This window comes from Erinaceus europaeus, chromosome 1, assembly GCF_950295315.1.
Source record: "Erinaceus europaeus chromosome 1, mEriEur2.1, whole genome shotgun sequence".
Lineage (NCBI taxonomy): Eukaryota > Metazoa > Chordata > Mammalia > Eulipotyphla > Erinaceidae > Erinaceus > Erinaceus europaeus.
The window spans coordinates 663,068-678,677 of record NC_080162.1 but is presented as its reverse complement, the minus strand read 5'-3'; the positions used below and the strand labels follow the sequence as shown (position 1 = coordinate 678,677).

The 15,610-nt window shown below is 47.3% G+C and overlaps 1 protein-coding gene across 3 annotated transcripts in view; it reads left to right on the top strand.

Annotated features, from left to right (window-relative positions):
- The window catches only part of CSGALNACT2 (chondroitin sulfate N-acetylgalactosaminyltransferase 2), a 47,529-nt gene extending 33,060 nt beyond the window's left edge, over nt 1-14,469 (top strand). For all 3 annotated transcript variants that reach the window (XM_060184265.1, XM_016194762.2, XM_060183770.1), the window contains one exon: nt 12,657-14,469. In XM_060184265.1, coding sequence (XP_060040248.1) covers nt 12,657-12,949 — 293 coding nt within the window. In that variant the 3' untranslated portion in view covers nt 12,950-14,469. The remainder of the gene's footprint in view (nt 1-12,656) is intronic.
- Nucleotides 14,470-15,610: the final 1,141 nt, after the last annotated feature.

The window sequence follows — 15,610 nt, the reverse complement described above, 5'->3', positions numbered from 1 at the left end:
TCTGTACTGTTGTTGTGCGTGGGCCGCGGAGTAGAGAGAGAGGGGGTCCAGAGCGAAGAGGAAACACAAATCTTTATTTGCGCTGGCACCTCAGAGGTGGGTGCTGAGAGGCAGGTTGAGCCACATGGAGGTAGCGAAAATGGCCACCTCACGCAGTAACCTTTCCTGCGTCTGAACACCGGAATGAAGCTCTGGCAAGAGAGCGAGGTGCAGGAGAAGAAGGGCTTTTATAGGAGTAGCTTTCGTGAGAATGGGAAGGAGGAGGAGTAACCAAAGCACTCCAAATATCGCGGGGAAATAGACAATGCCCTGAGGGCACAACATGGTGAAACAGGCACTCCGAGAATGTCCCAACTCTCGCGGGAACTAGCAGTAGCCTGAGGGGACAACATGGCAGATGTGACTGCATCAGCACAATTTCCCAGCATGACCCCCTTTCCTTTTATCTAATGCCCAGGGCAACAGTGTGTAAAGTCTATGAACTACTCAGGGTCAGTCTATGAAAAACCAGCAACGTGAAGGGAAGGAAGCTGCTATAAAATTGTCTAAAGTGTCCAAAGGGTATACCAGCAAGTCCAATAGAAGTCTCAGTCCAAAGTAGGCGACTAGGGGGAGAAATGGCAGGGGATGAAATGCTGCATGAGGCAGGTCAGCCTCTGGAATTCTGCTTTTCTGTAGAGAGTGAGCTGGAACCGCCAAAACGTGACAGGTCAAAGCAGAAGCGGGAAAGGCAGACAGACAGTAAAAAAGTTCTGTCCTTGGAGTCTGTGAATCAGGTTCTTCAGATCGCGTCAGGTGACATCTAGGGTTTCGGGGGGTTGTGCCATTGTAGTCGTGCCATCTAGTGGGTGATGTCAGGGTGTGCAGGGGTCCAGATGGTTTTTTCCCGGATTCCTGTGGAAGAAACACAATCTGCTTCTCGTGGTTAGCAGGGCATCTGATTTGAATGCTTTATAGATAAAGAGGTTTGGTGCCTTAGCCAACTGAGTATTGGGGGATGTATCTTTCCTATTCATTTATTATTATATATTCATGGGGAAAAAGAACTTATCTTTTAACAAAGACTCTAAGGTGTAGGGAAACAGGAACGATCTTATACTTTTTTTTTTGTATCTTGCCTTTTGTTGCCCTAGTTGTTTTATTGTTGTAATTATATTGTTGTTATTGCTGATATTGTGGTTGTTGGATAGAACAGAGAGAAATGGAGAGAGGAGGGGAAGACAGGGGGAGAGAAAGACACCTGTAGACCTGCTTCACCGCCCATGAAGTGATTCCCCTGCAGGTGAGGAGCCGGGAGCTCAAACTGGGATCCTCAAGCCAGTTCTTGCACTTAGCGCCACCTGCGCTAAACCCGCTGTGCCACCACCCGATTCCCAGGAACTATCTTTTAACATAAACTCTACGGCCATGCCAATAGCAACCTTGAGGGCACATGTGGCACCCCACATGTCCCCCTGTCTTACATCATGTTTTGATGTTTGGCGGACTTTGTTTTGTGGCAGGGTGGACTGTGCCTGTCTTAGGTTGGGGACCAGCCTTCCGTCTTACCCGTCATTGGAACACTTGGTCATTTTTGCCCAGTAGTACCAGGTGCCCTATCTTAGGTTGACTGGATAGCGCTAGTTTCCTCTTACCCGTCATTGGCTAGCCAGCCCTCTACATGGTGGACATTCTTATGGAGGGGGGCAAATCCTCCACAGCAACTCAATATTCTGCCATATCCAGCGTATGATAGTGAGTTTGTATAGGTTGCATCTTTATGGCATCAATCTGTTGCCGCAAAAAGGCCATGAGCTTGTTAAGAATTATAGGACCGTGGTCTGGGAGGTGTCACAGTGGATAAGGCATTAGACTCTCAAGCGTGAGGTCCCAAGTTCGATCCCTGGCAGCACATGTACCAGAAAGATATCTGGTTCTTTCTCTTTCCTCCTCTCTCATTAATAAATAAATTAAAATGTTGAAAAAAAAAAGAATTATAGGACCTATTGTGAGCAGAAGAAGTAAAACAAGCTAGGATCCCGCAACTAAGGGTAGACAAATAAGGAAGGGGGAATGTATCCATTGGTGTGAAGAGGTGGGATTATATCTTAAGTCTAAGGGAAGCAGTCAGTGGATATGATGTCCAGGGGAACAGCCATTTATTTGTCTTTGGGGGTAGTAAAGGATGTCCGTGGCATGGGTGATGTTATAAAGGGAAACATCTTTAAATTGTTGGCTGACAAAGGCATGGCTTACGGTGGCAAGACAAGCTACACCAGTTAAGTGTACAAGAATATGTGAATGTTGTTAATTCACATAGGTTGGATATGGAGGAACTTCTTACAGTTTACTACCTTACCATATGAACAGATGATTCCTCATATGAAGGCTTGATAGCTGTAATCACTTACTTGTGAAAAAACAATAAAACTTGTACCAAGTTAGAGGTTTACTATAATTGACTTTGGACTATAAACAGACTCAGGTTACTTAGAGAGTTAACGCATGTTAGTGACAATGGTTTTAACATTTAGAGTACTCTGAGCAGATGGGTCATACAAAAAATTTTGGTCATTCAGCACACTCACTCACAAAACACAACTGGCCAGTCATAACATAAGACATTCAGGGGAGGGGTAGGAGAGAGGGCTCTGTGAGCCAACTTTTGTAGGTTCTGCCATGTCATATTATGGATCCTGGGATGTTTCCTGCATCTAGTCCTCTTGTGTTTCTTGTTCTTCAGGGATAACAGTGCCATCATGAGGGTATTGTCGGACATGGCGGGCAGGAACCCAGACAGGTTCAGAGTAATTATGTGGGAAAATGGATGCAAAACCTCTTCCCATGGTCAGTAGAGGGTCAGGCCATTTCCAGATTTTATCAAGTGGGTCTGTCCATTTGACCTTAATTGATGGGAGAGTAGATGGTGTTTGCCAGTGATGAATAATAGGAGGTAAGTCCGAGTTATTGTAAATATTAAAAGAGATTTAACATAGTTAAGGCTTTTGTTAGCTGGATATTGGGAGGTACATTCCTCCTTTATCTTTATTTAATTGAGCCTTAAGGGTTTGATGGGCCCTCTCGACAATGCCTTGTCCCTGTGGATTATAGGGAATGCCTGTGGTATGAGTAATGTTCCAGAGGGAACAAAAATCTTTAAATTGTTTGCTGGTAAACGCATGTCCATTGTCAATTTTCAGTTGAAGATGTAAGCCCATCACAGCAAAACAGGAGAGCATATGGCTTATAAGCTTTTTAGAGCTTTCGCCTGTCTGAGCTGTTACCCACATAAATTTAGAAAAGGTATCAATTAAGACAAACACATATTTTTGTTTGCCAAAGTTTGGTATGTGGGTGACATCAATTTGCCAAATAGCATTAGCTTTTAAGCCTCGGGGGTTAACACCAAGAGTCTGAATAGCAGGTGTTTTTATGAGACTTGCACAAGAGGAGCATGTAGCGAGGATACGTTTTAACTGTGGTAAAGGAACATCAGGAAATCGAGCTTGAAGGCCTTTAAGATTAACATGGGTTAGAGAACGGAAATCAGCAGGATCAAAGAGAGAGACTAGGAGAGCTCCTGTGGAGGCAAGGCGGTCAGCTGCAGCATTCCCTTCGGACAGGGAACCAGGAAGAGGGCTGTGGGAACGAAGGTGCTGAATATATTGTGGTTGGGTTCGAGAAGAGAGCATAGCGGCGATTTGAATCAAGAGAGGGGAAAGTGGGTTGTCATCAATTTTCACATAGGAACGAGCAAGCCATGGAAGTAAGTTAACAGTATACACACTGTCAGAAAAAAGGTTGAAGGATTCTGGTACAGCTTTTAATGCAAGGAAAACAGCATAAAGTTCTTTGTACTGAGGGGAATTCTCAGGAAGCTCAGTAAAGAGAGGTTTAGGAGATTGTTTGGGTAATATATAAGGGCAGCAGCTCCCTTTTTTCCACCATCAGTGAAGACTGTAGGAGCAGAAGGAATGGGATCTCGAGAGAAAAGTTTAGATGCTAGGAGAGGCAAAAGAGGTAAAGAAGCTATCAATTTATTAGAAGGATGTTATCTATTTGTCCTGGAAACCCCACGAAGCTTATGGCAAAGCGGGAATGATGGTGTATGAGCCACTCTGTATCTGTGAGAGAAAAGGGAAGAATGATTAAATCCGGTTCTTTCCCTAAGACCTGCACAGACCTATTTCTCCCTTGGCGAACCATGAATGCTAACGCGTCTATCTCAGTGAGGAGTCTTGGAGTTCCTCCTACTGGCATGTGAAGCCACTCAAGAACCCCATGGTCTTGCCAGAATGCCCCTACTACTGTGGGGGTGGAGTTGAAGATTAGAAGGTTTACCAGAGAGGAGGGGGAGAATCGAACAAGGTGCATGTCCTGGAGGGCCTGGTTAACCCTTTCCAGTGCCGAGGAGGCCTCGGGAGTTAATTTACATTTTGAGGAGGGCTGTTTGTTTCAACAGATCAAACAGTGGTTGGAGGCAGCTTGTAGGCAGATAGAGATACTGCCTAAGCCAATTTAAATTTCCTAGAAAACTTTGTAAAGAAGCAAGAATAAGGTTAGAAGGAAAGGTGACATTAGGTTTTAAGGGACGAATTTGCGTTAAAGAAATCTCTGAACCTAAAAAAGATACTGGAGGAATTAGCTGTATCTTCTCAGGAGCCACATTAAGGCCGCTTTTCTTTAATGCAGGAATGAGAAAATCACGTAAGGCATAGAGATCAGTATCTGATTTTCCCCATATTAATACATCATCCATGTAATGAAAAACATTAAGACCCTTATGGATATATGGAAAAAGGGCAGATTTAACAGCCTCTTGACAAATTGTAGGACTATTGGCCATGCCTTGGGGCAGCACCACCCATTCAAATCTGTCAGCAGGGCTGGCGTTATTAATAGAAGGAACAGAGAAGGCAAAACATTTACAATCTTGCGGATGCAAGGGAATAGAGAAAAAACAATCATATATCAATAGCTATAATTGTAATTCCCTTGGGAATTGCAGAAGCAAGAGGAAAACCCCTTTGGAGGGAGCCCCAGACCTGAATGGTTTTATTTACCACACAGATCTTGAAGGAGGCACCATTTTCCCGAGCACTTTTTAATCACAAAGACAGGAGCATTCCATGGGCTTCGAGAATGATGAATGTGTCCCAAGGACAACTGCTCTCGGACGAGCTCTTTTAAAATTTCTAGTTTATCCCTAGGTAAAAGCCACTGTTCCACCCAGACAGGCTCATTAGAAAGCCAGCTTAAGCAGGGTGTTTGGCTACAAACAGTGGCATTTAGTATTGGGGGTGCTGATTAGACTTGGTCTTGCGGGAACGAGTGTTACGCTCTGCAGAGGCATCTGTGGATATCCTAACATCAAGACATTCTAGAAGATCCCTGCCCAATAGGTTGGTGCTAATATCAGCTACCAATGGGTGGAAGTGTCCAGTAGAACCTTCTGGGTCTTCCCACATGAGCGAATCTTGTGTGAGAAAGGATTGGGTCACCCCTCCAACGCCATGTATATGAGGTCCCAGGAGGAGTTCCCAATTTTGGGGAGCCTCTGCTTGCCTTAAAATCGTCTTTTCTGCCCCCGTGTCAATCAAAATTTTTAGAGGAATATTGTCAATCTTTACTGTCATAGTAGGGTGACCGTGTTCTAAAACAGGGGTGGTCCACAAAATCTCAGGCCCCGAATTTGTACCATTCAGGGGCGTACCATCTTTATGAAATTTGGACCAACAATCTCTCTTCCTGTGAAACCCTTTACGGCATCTGGGACACACCGTACGTGGCTTCTGGCTCCCTGATTGAAGGCGGGGTTGCTCTGACTGGAGGCGGGGTTGCCCTGACTGGAGGCATGGTAGCTCTAACTGGAGGCGGGGTTGCCCTGACTGGAGGCGTGGTCGCAGCTTATCAGGACATTGGTTACGCCAATGTCCTTGGCGACCGCACTGAAAGCAGGCCCCGTTTTGATTACGTGGGGTAACTGCATAAACCTGTGTCATAGCGGGTGCCCCATAATTGCCTGATGTAAGTTCATGTGTCGCTAAAATCCAATTATCTGGGTGTAGGTGTTTAAGACTAAGGCATGCCTGATGGAATTGTGGTATCATGCCACCCCAGACAATAGAACGCAGGAGGAAAGAGAGGATTTCAGGATTATAAACCTTTCTCTCTAAGGTTTGCCTCACCCTTGAGATCAAATTTGCTAAGGTTTCATCAGTGTTTTGGCGAAGAGAGTTAATAGGGACTGAGAAATCTACATTGGTTGGGGTCACCCTTTCTCATGCTTGTGTTGCGCAGATGCGTACCTGTTCAAAGTAACCAGTTGGAAACTTAGCTTCTGCCTGCTGAGTTCCAGATTCAAATGCTCCTGCTCCAAACCAAGCATCAAAATTCCATTCTACCTGTTTATTACTATTTTCCTGCGATTGTCTAGAGCATTCATCACGGAAGCATGCCTTCCATTGTAGGTAGAGGGGGTCTGGGAGTGCAGCACAAGCCAGGTCTTTCCAGTCCTGTGGGGTGTTAAGGTGCTGGTAAAAACTCCTTAAAATGGTCCATGGAGTGTGAATTGCGTCCTCCTTCACGGCTTCTCTGAGTTCCCTGAGCTCTTTGGAGGAGTATGGATGCCACACCTGAGGATTTTGTCTAGTTGGGGCCACATTTACCAGGAAGGTGTGCGATTTGGTTCGATGACACTGGGGAGAGATCTACGGAAGTGGAAGGTGCTGTAGTGGCAGGGGAAACTGAACACTTATCTACGGGGATAGAGCTCTTGGGGTGGACTGCACATGGTTTAAAGTCCTTAAATGCTGAAAAAATATCCTTTAACTCTCGTATGTCAGCCACAACGTCTCTTAATGATGACGTATCAGCAGGGGGTGGGTTCAGAGAACTGGAAGCCTCAGAGGAAGCAGGGGGCAGGGCCAGAGAAGCGAAGCCTCAGGAGAAGCTGAACTGGGGCGGCAGGGGGCAGGGTCAGAGGAGGAGCTTCCGAACACATGTACATGTCTGTGGGAACAGAATTTTTGGGTCTAGCCGCTGATCACTTAGAGCGTCTAAGTCTTAAGCACATGTGCTTTAACTCTCATATCTCAGCCTCAAGGTCGCTTATCCTCATGGCAGACCACGTTGTACATATCTTGTAAGTGGCAATTATAGCTATGAGAACCCACGGTGTAGCGAAAATTAAAGTGTCTCTGAGAGCGAGAACCTGTCCCGGGAGAGAAGGAAATAATGTCTGGGACACCTCATAAAATGAAAAAAATCCCATGGTGAGGGGAAACGCAGGGCCACAGAGTCAGGCGGCTGCCACTTACCTGTGTCTGGGCTGCTTTTCTGGACCTCAGGCCGGGCATGAGTGTGGGACACGTTGGGCGCCAGATGTTGTTGTGTGCGGGCTGCAGAGAAGAGAGAGAGGGCGTCTGGAGCAAAGAGGAAACACAAATCTTTATTTGTGCTGGTACCTCAGAGTTCGGTGCTAGAGATGAACACCGGAATGAAGTGCTGGCAAGAGAGCGAGGTGCAGAAGAAGAAGGGCTTTTATAGGAGTAGCTTTCACGAGAATGGGAAGGAGGAGGAGTAACCAAAGCACTCCAAATATCACGGGGATATAGACAATGCCCTGAGGGCACAACATGGCTGAACAGGCACTCCGAGAATGTCCCAACTCTCGCGGGAACTAGCAGTAGCCTGAGGGGACAACATGGCAGATATGACTGCATTGGCACAATTTCCCTGCACTGTACTGTCTAGTTGTTCAGGGGGTGTGTTGTCCGGCGGTGGCTTCTTGCGCAACTTCAGCTCCAGGAATTGCAGGTTGCGATCTCTGCAGGGATCTCTGCGTATTCTAGCTCTTCTGCCTTCAGAGCCAAGCTGGGGATCTCAGCCAGGGGGCCCAGTCCCAGCAGGGAGCCCGCCGTCTCCAGGTGGTCCGGGATCTGCCCAGACTGTCGTTAAAGTTAGGGGCTCCAGCAGGCCGGGCTAGCTTCGCGGCGGTAGACAGAGACGACCAGAGACACAAGGCTGGGCAGTGAAGCTTTATTCACGAGCGGGCAAACATGTGCTCTCCTGTCTTTCTGCTCTGGCGGCAGAGAGAGACCCTTAAACTAATCACCACACAGATCTGTCCTGCATCCCCTCACGCGGCCGCACCAAGAACTCTAGAACTCTGTAGAGGTACCGGGGGCGGGGAGAAGGGTGCCCGCGAAACTGGCAAGGGCCAAACCAATTTCTCCCAGAGGTGGGGGGAAGGAGACCAAACCAATATGAACCAACACCAGACTTCATAGCAGGCAGGCGGGCCGGCCGTGCAGAAGGCGCGGGCCGAGGTGCCCCGGGGTGGCGGCCAGGATGGGCTGCACCCCTGCCCGCCATGTCTGCTGCCCTGCTCCCAGTGGCCAAGCAGCATGGAGGGAGCCCGCGCCCAATGCCCTGCACCATGCGGCGGCGAGCCGGCTCCTGCAGGCGGAAAGCAGTGTGTGGCACAGAGAGAAATGTTCCAGAAACAGAAAAACAGTCTCAGAGGCCTTTGGAAACCTCTTCACAGGCAGAAAAGCAGCACATAATAGATAGGTAGCCAAAGACTTCATTTATCTGGGGGATGTGCAGGTTAGGTTCCACGTTGTAGCCATATATCGTTTTCGCCGGGCTGGCTTCACAGGCGGGTAACAGATGACCAGAAACTCGTGGTTGAGCTGAGAACACAGTTTAATCTTTATTCACAAGCGGGCAAACAGTCCAACACCTAATCACCACACCATGTGCTCCTCCATCTTTCTCCTCCCCGCAGCATCAGGAACCCAGGAAGTACATAGGGTGGGGGCGGGGAGAAGGAAGAAGCGTGAAACTAGCAAGGGCTAAACCAAATCTCCTGGAGGCGGGGGGAGTTAGACCAAATCAATGTGAAGCATACCAACAAGTCTGGTCGGCATCCTGCTGGCATCTGGAACCTGGTGGCTGAAAAGAGAATTAACATACAAAGCCAAACACATTGTTGAACAATTATGGACCTAAAGGCTGGAATAGTGCAGATGAAGTGTGGGGGGTATTCCCTAAATGCTCTTATGTACTTCTGCTTTCAGGTATATATTTTGCCCTAGTTTATGGACACGTGTGAACGTATGCTCCATCTCAGGGGTCCTGGTCTATATCTAGGTTTTGGGACTTTGTTAGGAAGTGAACCACCTGGGATGGAATTAGAGAATCCTATGAAAGGGAAGGTCTCACCCGAGTAGTGAAGCTGAAGGGTTGTCATTCCACACCTGAAGTCTCTGGACACAGTCTGAAGTGAAGCATGCTGGGGTGGTACTCGTTGCGTTGATTATGTTGTGATCGGCAGATGCAATATTATTTGATATGAATTGAGAGCAGCATGCAGGAAAGTGGGCCCCACCTTAAGTTTCCAGGACTGGGGGAAATATAGGCTCTATAGTGGAAATGTGAGGTTCCTGCTGCCTTAGGGTTCAAGAAGACAATGGTTAGTTATTGTTATCATCACATTATTTGGTGATTGGGTTAACTTTGAAAAGTCCCTTTGTTAGGGTTTGCTGTATAATACCCAGCATCTTGTATATAGTGGTGCCACCAGTTGCTTCTGTTCTCCCTGGTCTAGACTTTTGAGAGAGTCCACATATCAAAGACTCAGCCTATGTATTAAAAAGACTCAGTCTGTGTTTTTTAAAGTTTGAGACATGCAATCAGTTTTTCCCCTCTCATATTAATTAGTGATTTATATGACTACACTTTAATAGGAGTGTACATAAACACCATTCCCACCACCAAAAGACTGTGACCCATCCCACCCCCTCCATCCCCCGCCCCTCCCCCCCACTGTGCCGGGAAGCCGAGTGTCCACCCTCCCCCTCACCACAGGGTTTTTACTTTGGTGCCCTGCTCTCTATTTAATCAAATCCTGAGTGTCCACCCTCCCCCTCACCACAGGGTTTTTACTTTGGTGCCCTGCTCTCTATTTAATCAAATCCTGAGTGTCCACCCTCCCCCTCACCACAGGGTTTTTACTTTGGTGCCCTGCTCTCTATTTAATCAAATCCTGTTTTTAGTTTCCCTTTCTGTTCTTCTTTCTCAACTTCTGTTGATGAGTGGGATCGCCCCATACTCATGTTTATCTTTTTGACTTAGCTCACTTAATTCCTTCTAGCTCCATCCAAGATGGGTCAGAGAAGGTGGGTTCACTGTTCTTCATAGCTGCATAGTATTCCATTGTGTATATACCACAGCTTTCTCAGCCACTTATCTGTTGTTGGGCACCTGGGTTGCTTCCAGGTTTTAGCTATTATGAATCGTGCTGCTATGAACATAGGTGTACACACATCTTTTTGGTTGGGTGTTATGGAGTCCTTGGGTATAACCCCAGGAGAGGAATTACTGGGTCATATGGTGTTGTTTTTGCCGGGCTGGCTTCACGGGCGGGTAACAGACGACCAGGGACTCATGGTTGAGCTGTAGGCAGTATCTCTTTATTCATGCAGGACGCAGCGCAATCTATACCAAGCTAAGCTAAACTAAAAACTAAAACAAACAATGTTGTCTTTATATATACTTCCCAAGTAGGGTGTGAACAGGATGTGACATAGAGAGGGTGGAGAGAAAAGTGACTGGTGAAAATCAGGGTGTGACAAGGAGAGGGGGTGGAGCAGGTGAGAATTCTACCACTAAACCACCAATGCCCTGGAGGGAGGGTGGTGCTTGTTAACAGTGGTTATGTAAATAGAATGAAGTGGTTATGTAAATAGAATAGTGTTAAGGGGGGGATTAAACTAATGAAACAGAAGGGGTTTTTAGAAGCACACCAACAATATGGAAGGTCCATGTCAGCCTTGTGAGAGTTCTCCAGACTGCTCTCCAGAGAGGCTGGACCAATTTACATTCCCAACAGCAGTGCAGAAGTGTTCCTCTGACCCACAGCCTGTCCAGCATTTGTTGCTGCTGTTGCTTCTCATTTTGTTTCACCCGTCACATGCTTCTTGCCGTGGCTTTACGCATCGCCCACCCTGTGAAGAGCCTTCTTGCTCTCTTCCTGCTGCTGCGGTACCTCTCCCACCTGCTAGCCTCCACTTGCTTGGTGGTTGCCCTCTTGCTTTTGACAATGTTCTGGGGCAGAGACTACTCCACAGTGTCACCTAGTTAAATCAAGCCATTTTCACAAGCCAGTTTTTGAGACAAGACTGATGTTTATTTGACTCCCAGGAGCTCTTGGGGTTTTTGTTATTGCTGTTGTTTTATTTTTCCTTTATTGGGGGATTAATGTCTTACATTTGACAGTAAATACAGTAGTTTGTACATGCATAACATTTCTCTGTTTTCCACGTAACAATACACCCCCCACTAGGTCCTCAGTCATCCTCCTTTCTCCTCCCCCCCCCCTTCTCCTCTTGGCTCTTAAGTTCCCAGTTCAGTAACACACACCTGACCACTCTTCCTCAAGACAAGACATTCTCCACAGTTTTCTCCCTCCTCTGAGAGCACTTCTCCGTCTCTTGCACTTTCTCAGCTCGTGCTTGACCCCTAGGTGTTGGCGTCTCTTTAGCATTTAGACCTAGGCCTGTGACCTTTGTAAACCCCAGCAGCCAGCCGTCACTTCTGTGACTCCGTCTTCTGTGTTCCTTCTCTGCTCGTGTTTGACCCCTAGATGTTGGCATCTCTTTAGCATTTAGACCTAGGCCTGTGACCCTTGTAGACCCCAGCAGCCAGCCATTGCTTCCTGTGACTCCGTCTTCTGTGTCCCTGTTCGTAGATTCATCTCTCCAACTCGACTGTTTCTGCCATTTTCTCCTCTGGGATGTTGTCTGTGACCCAGAAAAACCTCGGTCTCAAATGATAGAGAAAAAGCATAATAAAATATTAATGGTGGTGATATCATGAATGATTTACATGTTCTTGTTCTTTGTTTGCCTTTCTGTAGATGTTCTGCAGAAATTTGAAGTTCCTGTAGCATTTTTACACAGTTCATCCTTTTTTTTTTGCTTCCAGGGTTATCACTTGGGTTCAGTGCCCACATTATGAATGCACTGCTCCTGGCAGCCATCTTTTTATTTTATTTTATTTTATTTTATTTTATTTTTAGAAAGATGCAGAGAGAGAGAGATACACAGAGAGAGAAACACCAGAGCACTGCTCAGCTCTGGCTTATGGTGGTGTGGGGGATTGAACCTGGGACTTTTGAGCCTCAGGCATGAGAATCTCTTTGCATAACCATTATGCTACCTACCCCACCCATTCATCTTTTTTCCATTATTGTTGTTGTCACTGTTGTTGTTGCTGTTGGATAGGACAGAGAGAAATGGAGGAAAAAAAAAAAAAAAGAAATGGAGAGAGGAGGGGAAGACAGAGGGGGAGAGAAAGACAGACACCTGCAGACCTGCTTTACCACTTGTGAAGCGACTCCCCTGCAGGTGAGGAGCCGGGGCTCGAACCGGGATCCTTATGCTGGTCCTTGTGCTTTGTACTATGTGTGCTTAACCTGCTGCGCCACCTCCCGGCCCCTATTTCATCTCATTTCCACACCTGTAGCAATAGATGGTGAACTGTCACCTGCTCCCTGGACTTGGGAGCAGGGGCACAGCCCTCTGCACGTGGCGTCTGTGAGCTGATGGTTAGCAGTCTTCATCAGCTTTGATGATGCAGGTGGTGATTCAGTTTCCATTCTGGCCCTGCAGGTGAGTTTGACATGGAAGTAAAAGGTTGGGGTGGAGAAGATGTCCACCTTTACCGGAAATACTTACACAGTGACCTGATGGTAATCCGGACTCCAGTTCCTGGCCTTTTCCACCTGTGGCACGAGAAGCACTGTGCTGACCAGCTGGCCCCTGAGCAGTACCGCATGTGCATCCAGTCCAAAGCCATGAACGAGGCCTCGCACGCACACCTGGGGATGCTGGTGTTCCGGGAGGAGATCGAGACTCACCTCCACAAACAGGCCTACAGGACAGACAGTGACGCCGCCGGCTAGCATGGCCAGCGCAGCCGTCTGAGCCGCAGGCCGCCATCACTTACTCAGCCTTAACCCCTCCCAGATGTAACACCTCGTCCAGAAAAGATGCGCGACCCTTTGTGCCCTCCCAAGTGTTCCGTTAGCAGCTTAACCTAGTATTTCAGCGCAGAGCCTCAGTGAGACTAGTCACTGACAAACTGAAGTCTGGTGTCCACCCCCAATGTGTTTGGGGTCAGTCTGTACTTGGCCCCCGTATTCTGATGTATCTTGGGTACAGGTAGGCTGACATGGCAGAGGTCAAGAGCATCTTGTTCTGAAGGGAGGAGCAGAGTGACAGGAAGTGTGTGCACGAGGACTCTTCACCTGTGAACCACTGAGTCAGCCTACGCAGTTCACAGAAGGCGACCTTTGGTCCACTCCCTGGGGAGTCTTCTCCTAAGTAAAGAGACGCATTGGGAATCCCTGACCCAGCGAGAGAAGGCAGGTATAAAAGCATCTTCACTTACTGTTGCTCAGCCCTGAGTGCTTTTAAATGAGTGGAAAGTAGTGGGATCCGAAATGCACAATGCTCACTCAATCCAGGGTCCATGGGATAGATACATTGTTGTGATATGAGAGGAGGGTGGGAGTGCCTTCAGCAGGACCTTGGGTGTGTAGAGGACAGGACAGGACAGGACAGACAGGACAGCACAGACAGGACAGACAGGACAGGATGGCATCAGCAGTAGCAGTTCACTGGGGCCAGGGCTCCACCGGGCATCTCCTCACAGCTCAGAGCAGACGAGTATGGCTTGGGGCTGTGTGTGCTCTCGGCTTTGCACTTAGTATGGATTCAGGGTCTTCTTTGCCCTGTTGTAAATGTTCATGTAGACCGCATTCGTGTCTGTATTTGCTGTATTACTGTGCTCTGAGTCAAGAGGGAACTCACTGAGGAAACAGCTCAATGAGATGTCTACCATCATCTCACTGACTGCAGATAAGGAAGCAAGGGATGTGGGCTGAATCAAAATATGAATCAAAGAATGTTCTAGATAAATATATTACTTGAAATAGAACGCTGTTTTGAGATGTGAATTAGTGAGGCAGGATATATAATAAATTCTATTCAGGTAAGATTACTAGGGTCACTTAGCCCATGTGACTCTCAGTCATGCAGAGTCCATTGCCAGAGTGTGGTGAGAGACACGCACAGACTTCTGAACTGTTGGCTTTCTGAAGGGACATATTGCAGTCTATGCATTTCAGGGGGGAGATCACTACTCTTCTGAAACGACATAAATTCCAGATTTCTTGGTGCTACAAGTTCAATTTTACAATGAATTACATTCTACACATCCTAAGCTGCAATAGCGTGTAGGCTTATTTTTACAATGTGTTAAATGTTTTCTGCAGTTATTCAGTCCACTCTCTCTTTCATACACAATTATTTATTACGAAGATCGGTGCATTATGGTATTTAAAGTGAGAGAAGCTGATGTTTTAAAAGGTAGGTTGCAGCTTGTTTTTTGACAGAATAAATCAATATATCTTTTTTTTTTTACAAAAGGCTAGCTTTTAATTTAAAGATAAAAGTAAACAATAGAGACATTACTGCTCTTGATATTAAATAGTACCAATAAAGTATTTTGTTACCAAAAGATAAAATGTTATAGATTTATTTCTGTTTTACCATAAATACAGAAACGTATGTAGTTGTGTATCTTAAGGGAACAAAGCCAGCACTCGTGTGCCAGTTTGCCCTGTGCCCTCATGCTGTGTTCTACAACTTGGTTTCCAAAGTGAACCACCTTCAGCAGAGGTGCTGAGAGTTCACGGTGCCGTGGCAGGCTGATGACCTCTCATCAGTAGGTCTGTTTCAGACATGAATCATAAGCTATGTCTACGAATTTGTACTTCCGTCATTCTGCCCACTTTAGTAGTTCAGAAGAACACATACTCTGTATACTCTTTTTTTTTTTTTTAATCTCCAGAGCCCTGCTCAGCTCTGGCTTAAGGTCGTGCAGGAGGTTGAACCTGTGACCTTGCAACCTCAGGCATGAGAGTCTTTGCAGAACCATTGGGATGTCTCCCCAGCCCTCTGCCTCCAGCATCTTTCTCAGTCCAGATGACTGAGGAGGGATTCAGGGGGTAGGGGCATAATTGGCTACTCGTGAGGCCCAGGACTGCACATGACTGAGTGCTGCTTTGATTTTTTGTGAAAACAAATAAGGGCCAGTGCTCACGTGGGCCAGTGCGCAAGGCCCAGCCGGAAGCCCTGCAGCAGGGAAGCTTGGGGAGCAGTGGAGCAGGTCTGCCATGTCTGTCTGCGCCCCTCTCTCCAGTAAGCACATGAAGTGGAGCTCTGGACTCTGCAAGCTGAAGACCTGAGTCTTAACCCCTGGCATCTCACATGTGGGAGTAGACGCTCTCCTCTCACGTCCTGAAATAAAAGGTGAGTGAGACCACGGCCCCACAGCTCCCTCTGGTGCGGGGCCACGCATGGCAGAGCCGCCCACTTCCACGTTGGCTGCTGTGCCAGCCCGAGCCTGCAAATGCCACAAACGCCTTTCATTTCAAGTGTGTGGGCACCGCCTGGGGGACCAGTGGCTAAGCCTGCGACCCTCGGTCAGTGCCCCGCACTGCCTGAAGTGAGGGGGCACACTCTGCTCTCCAGCACCCCGGTCATGGCTGTTTCTGGGC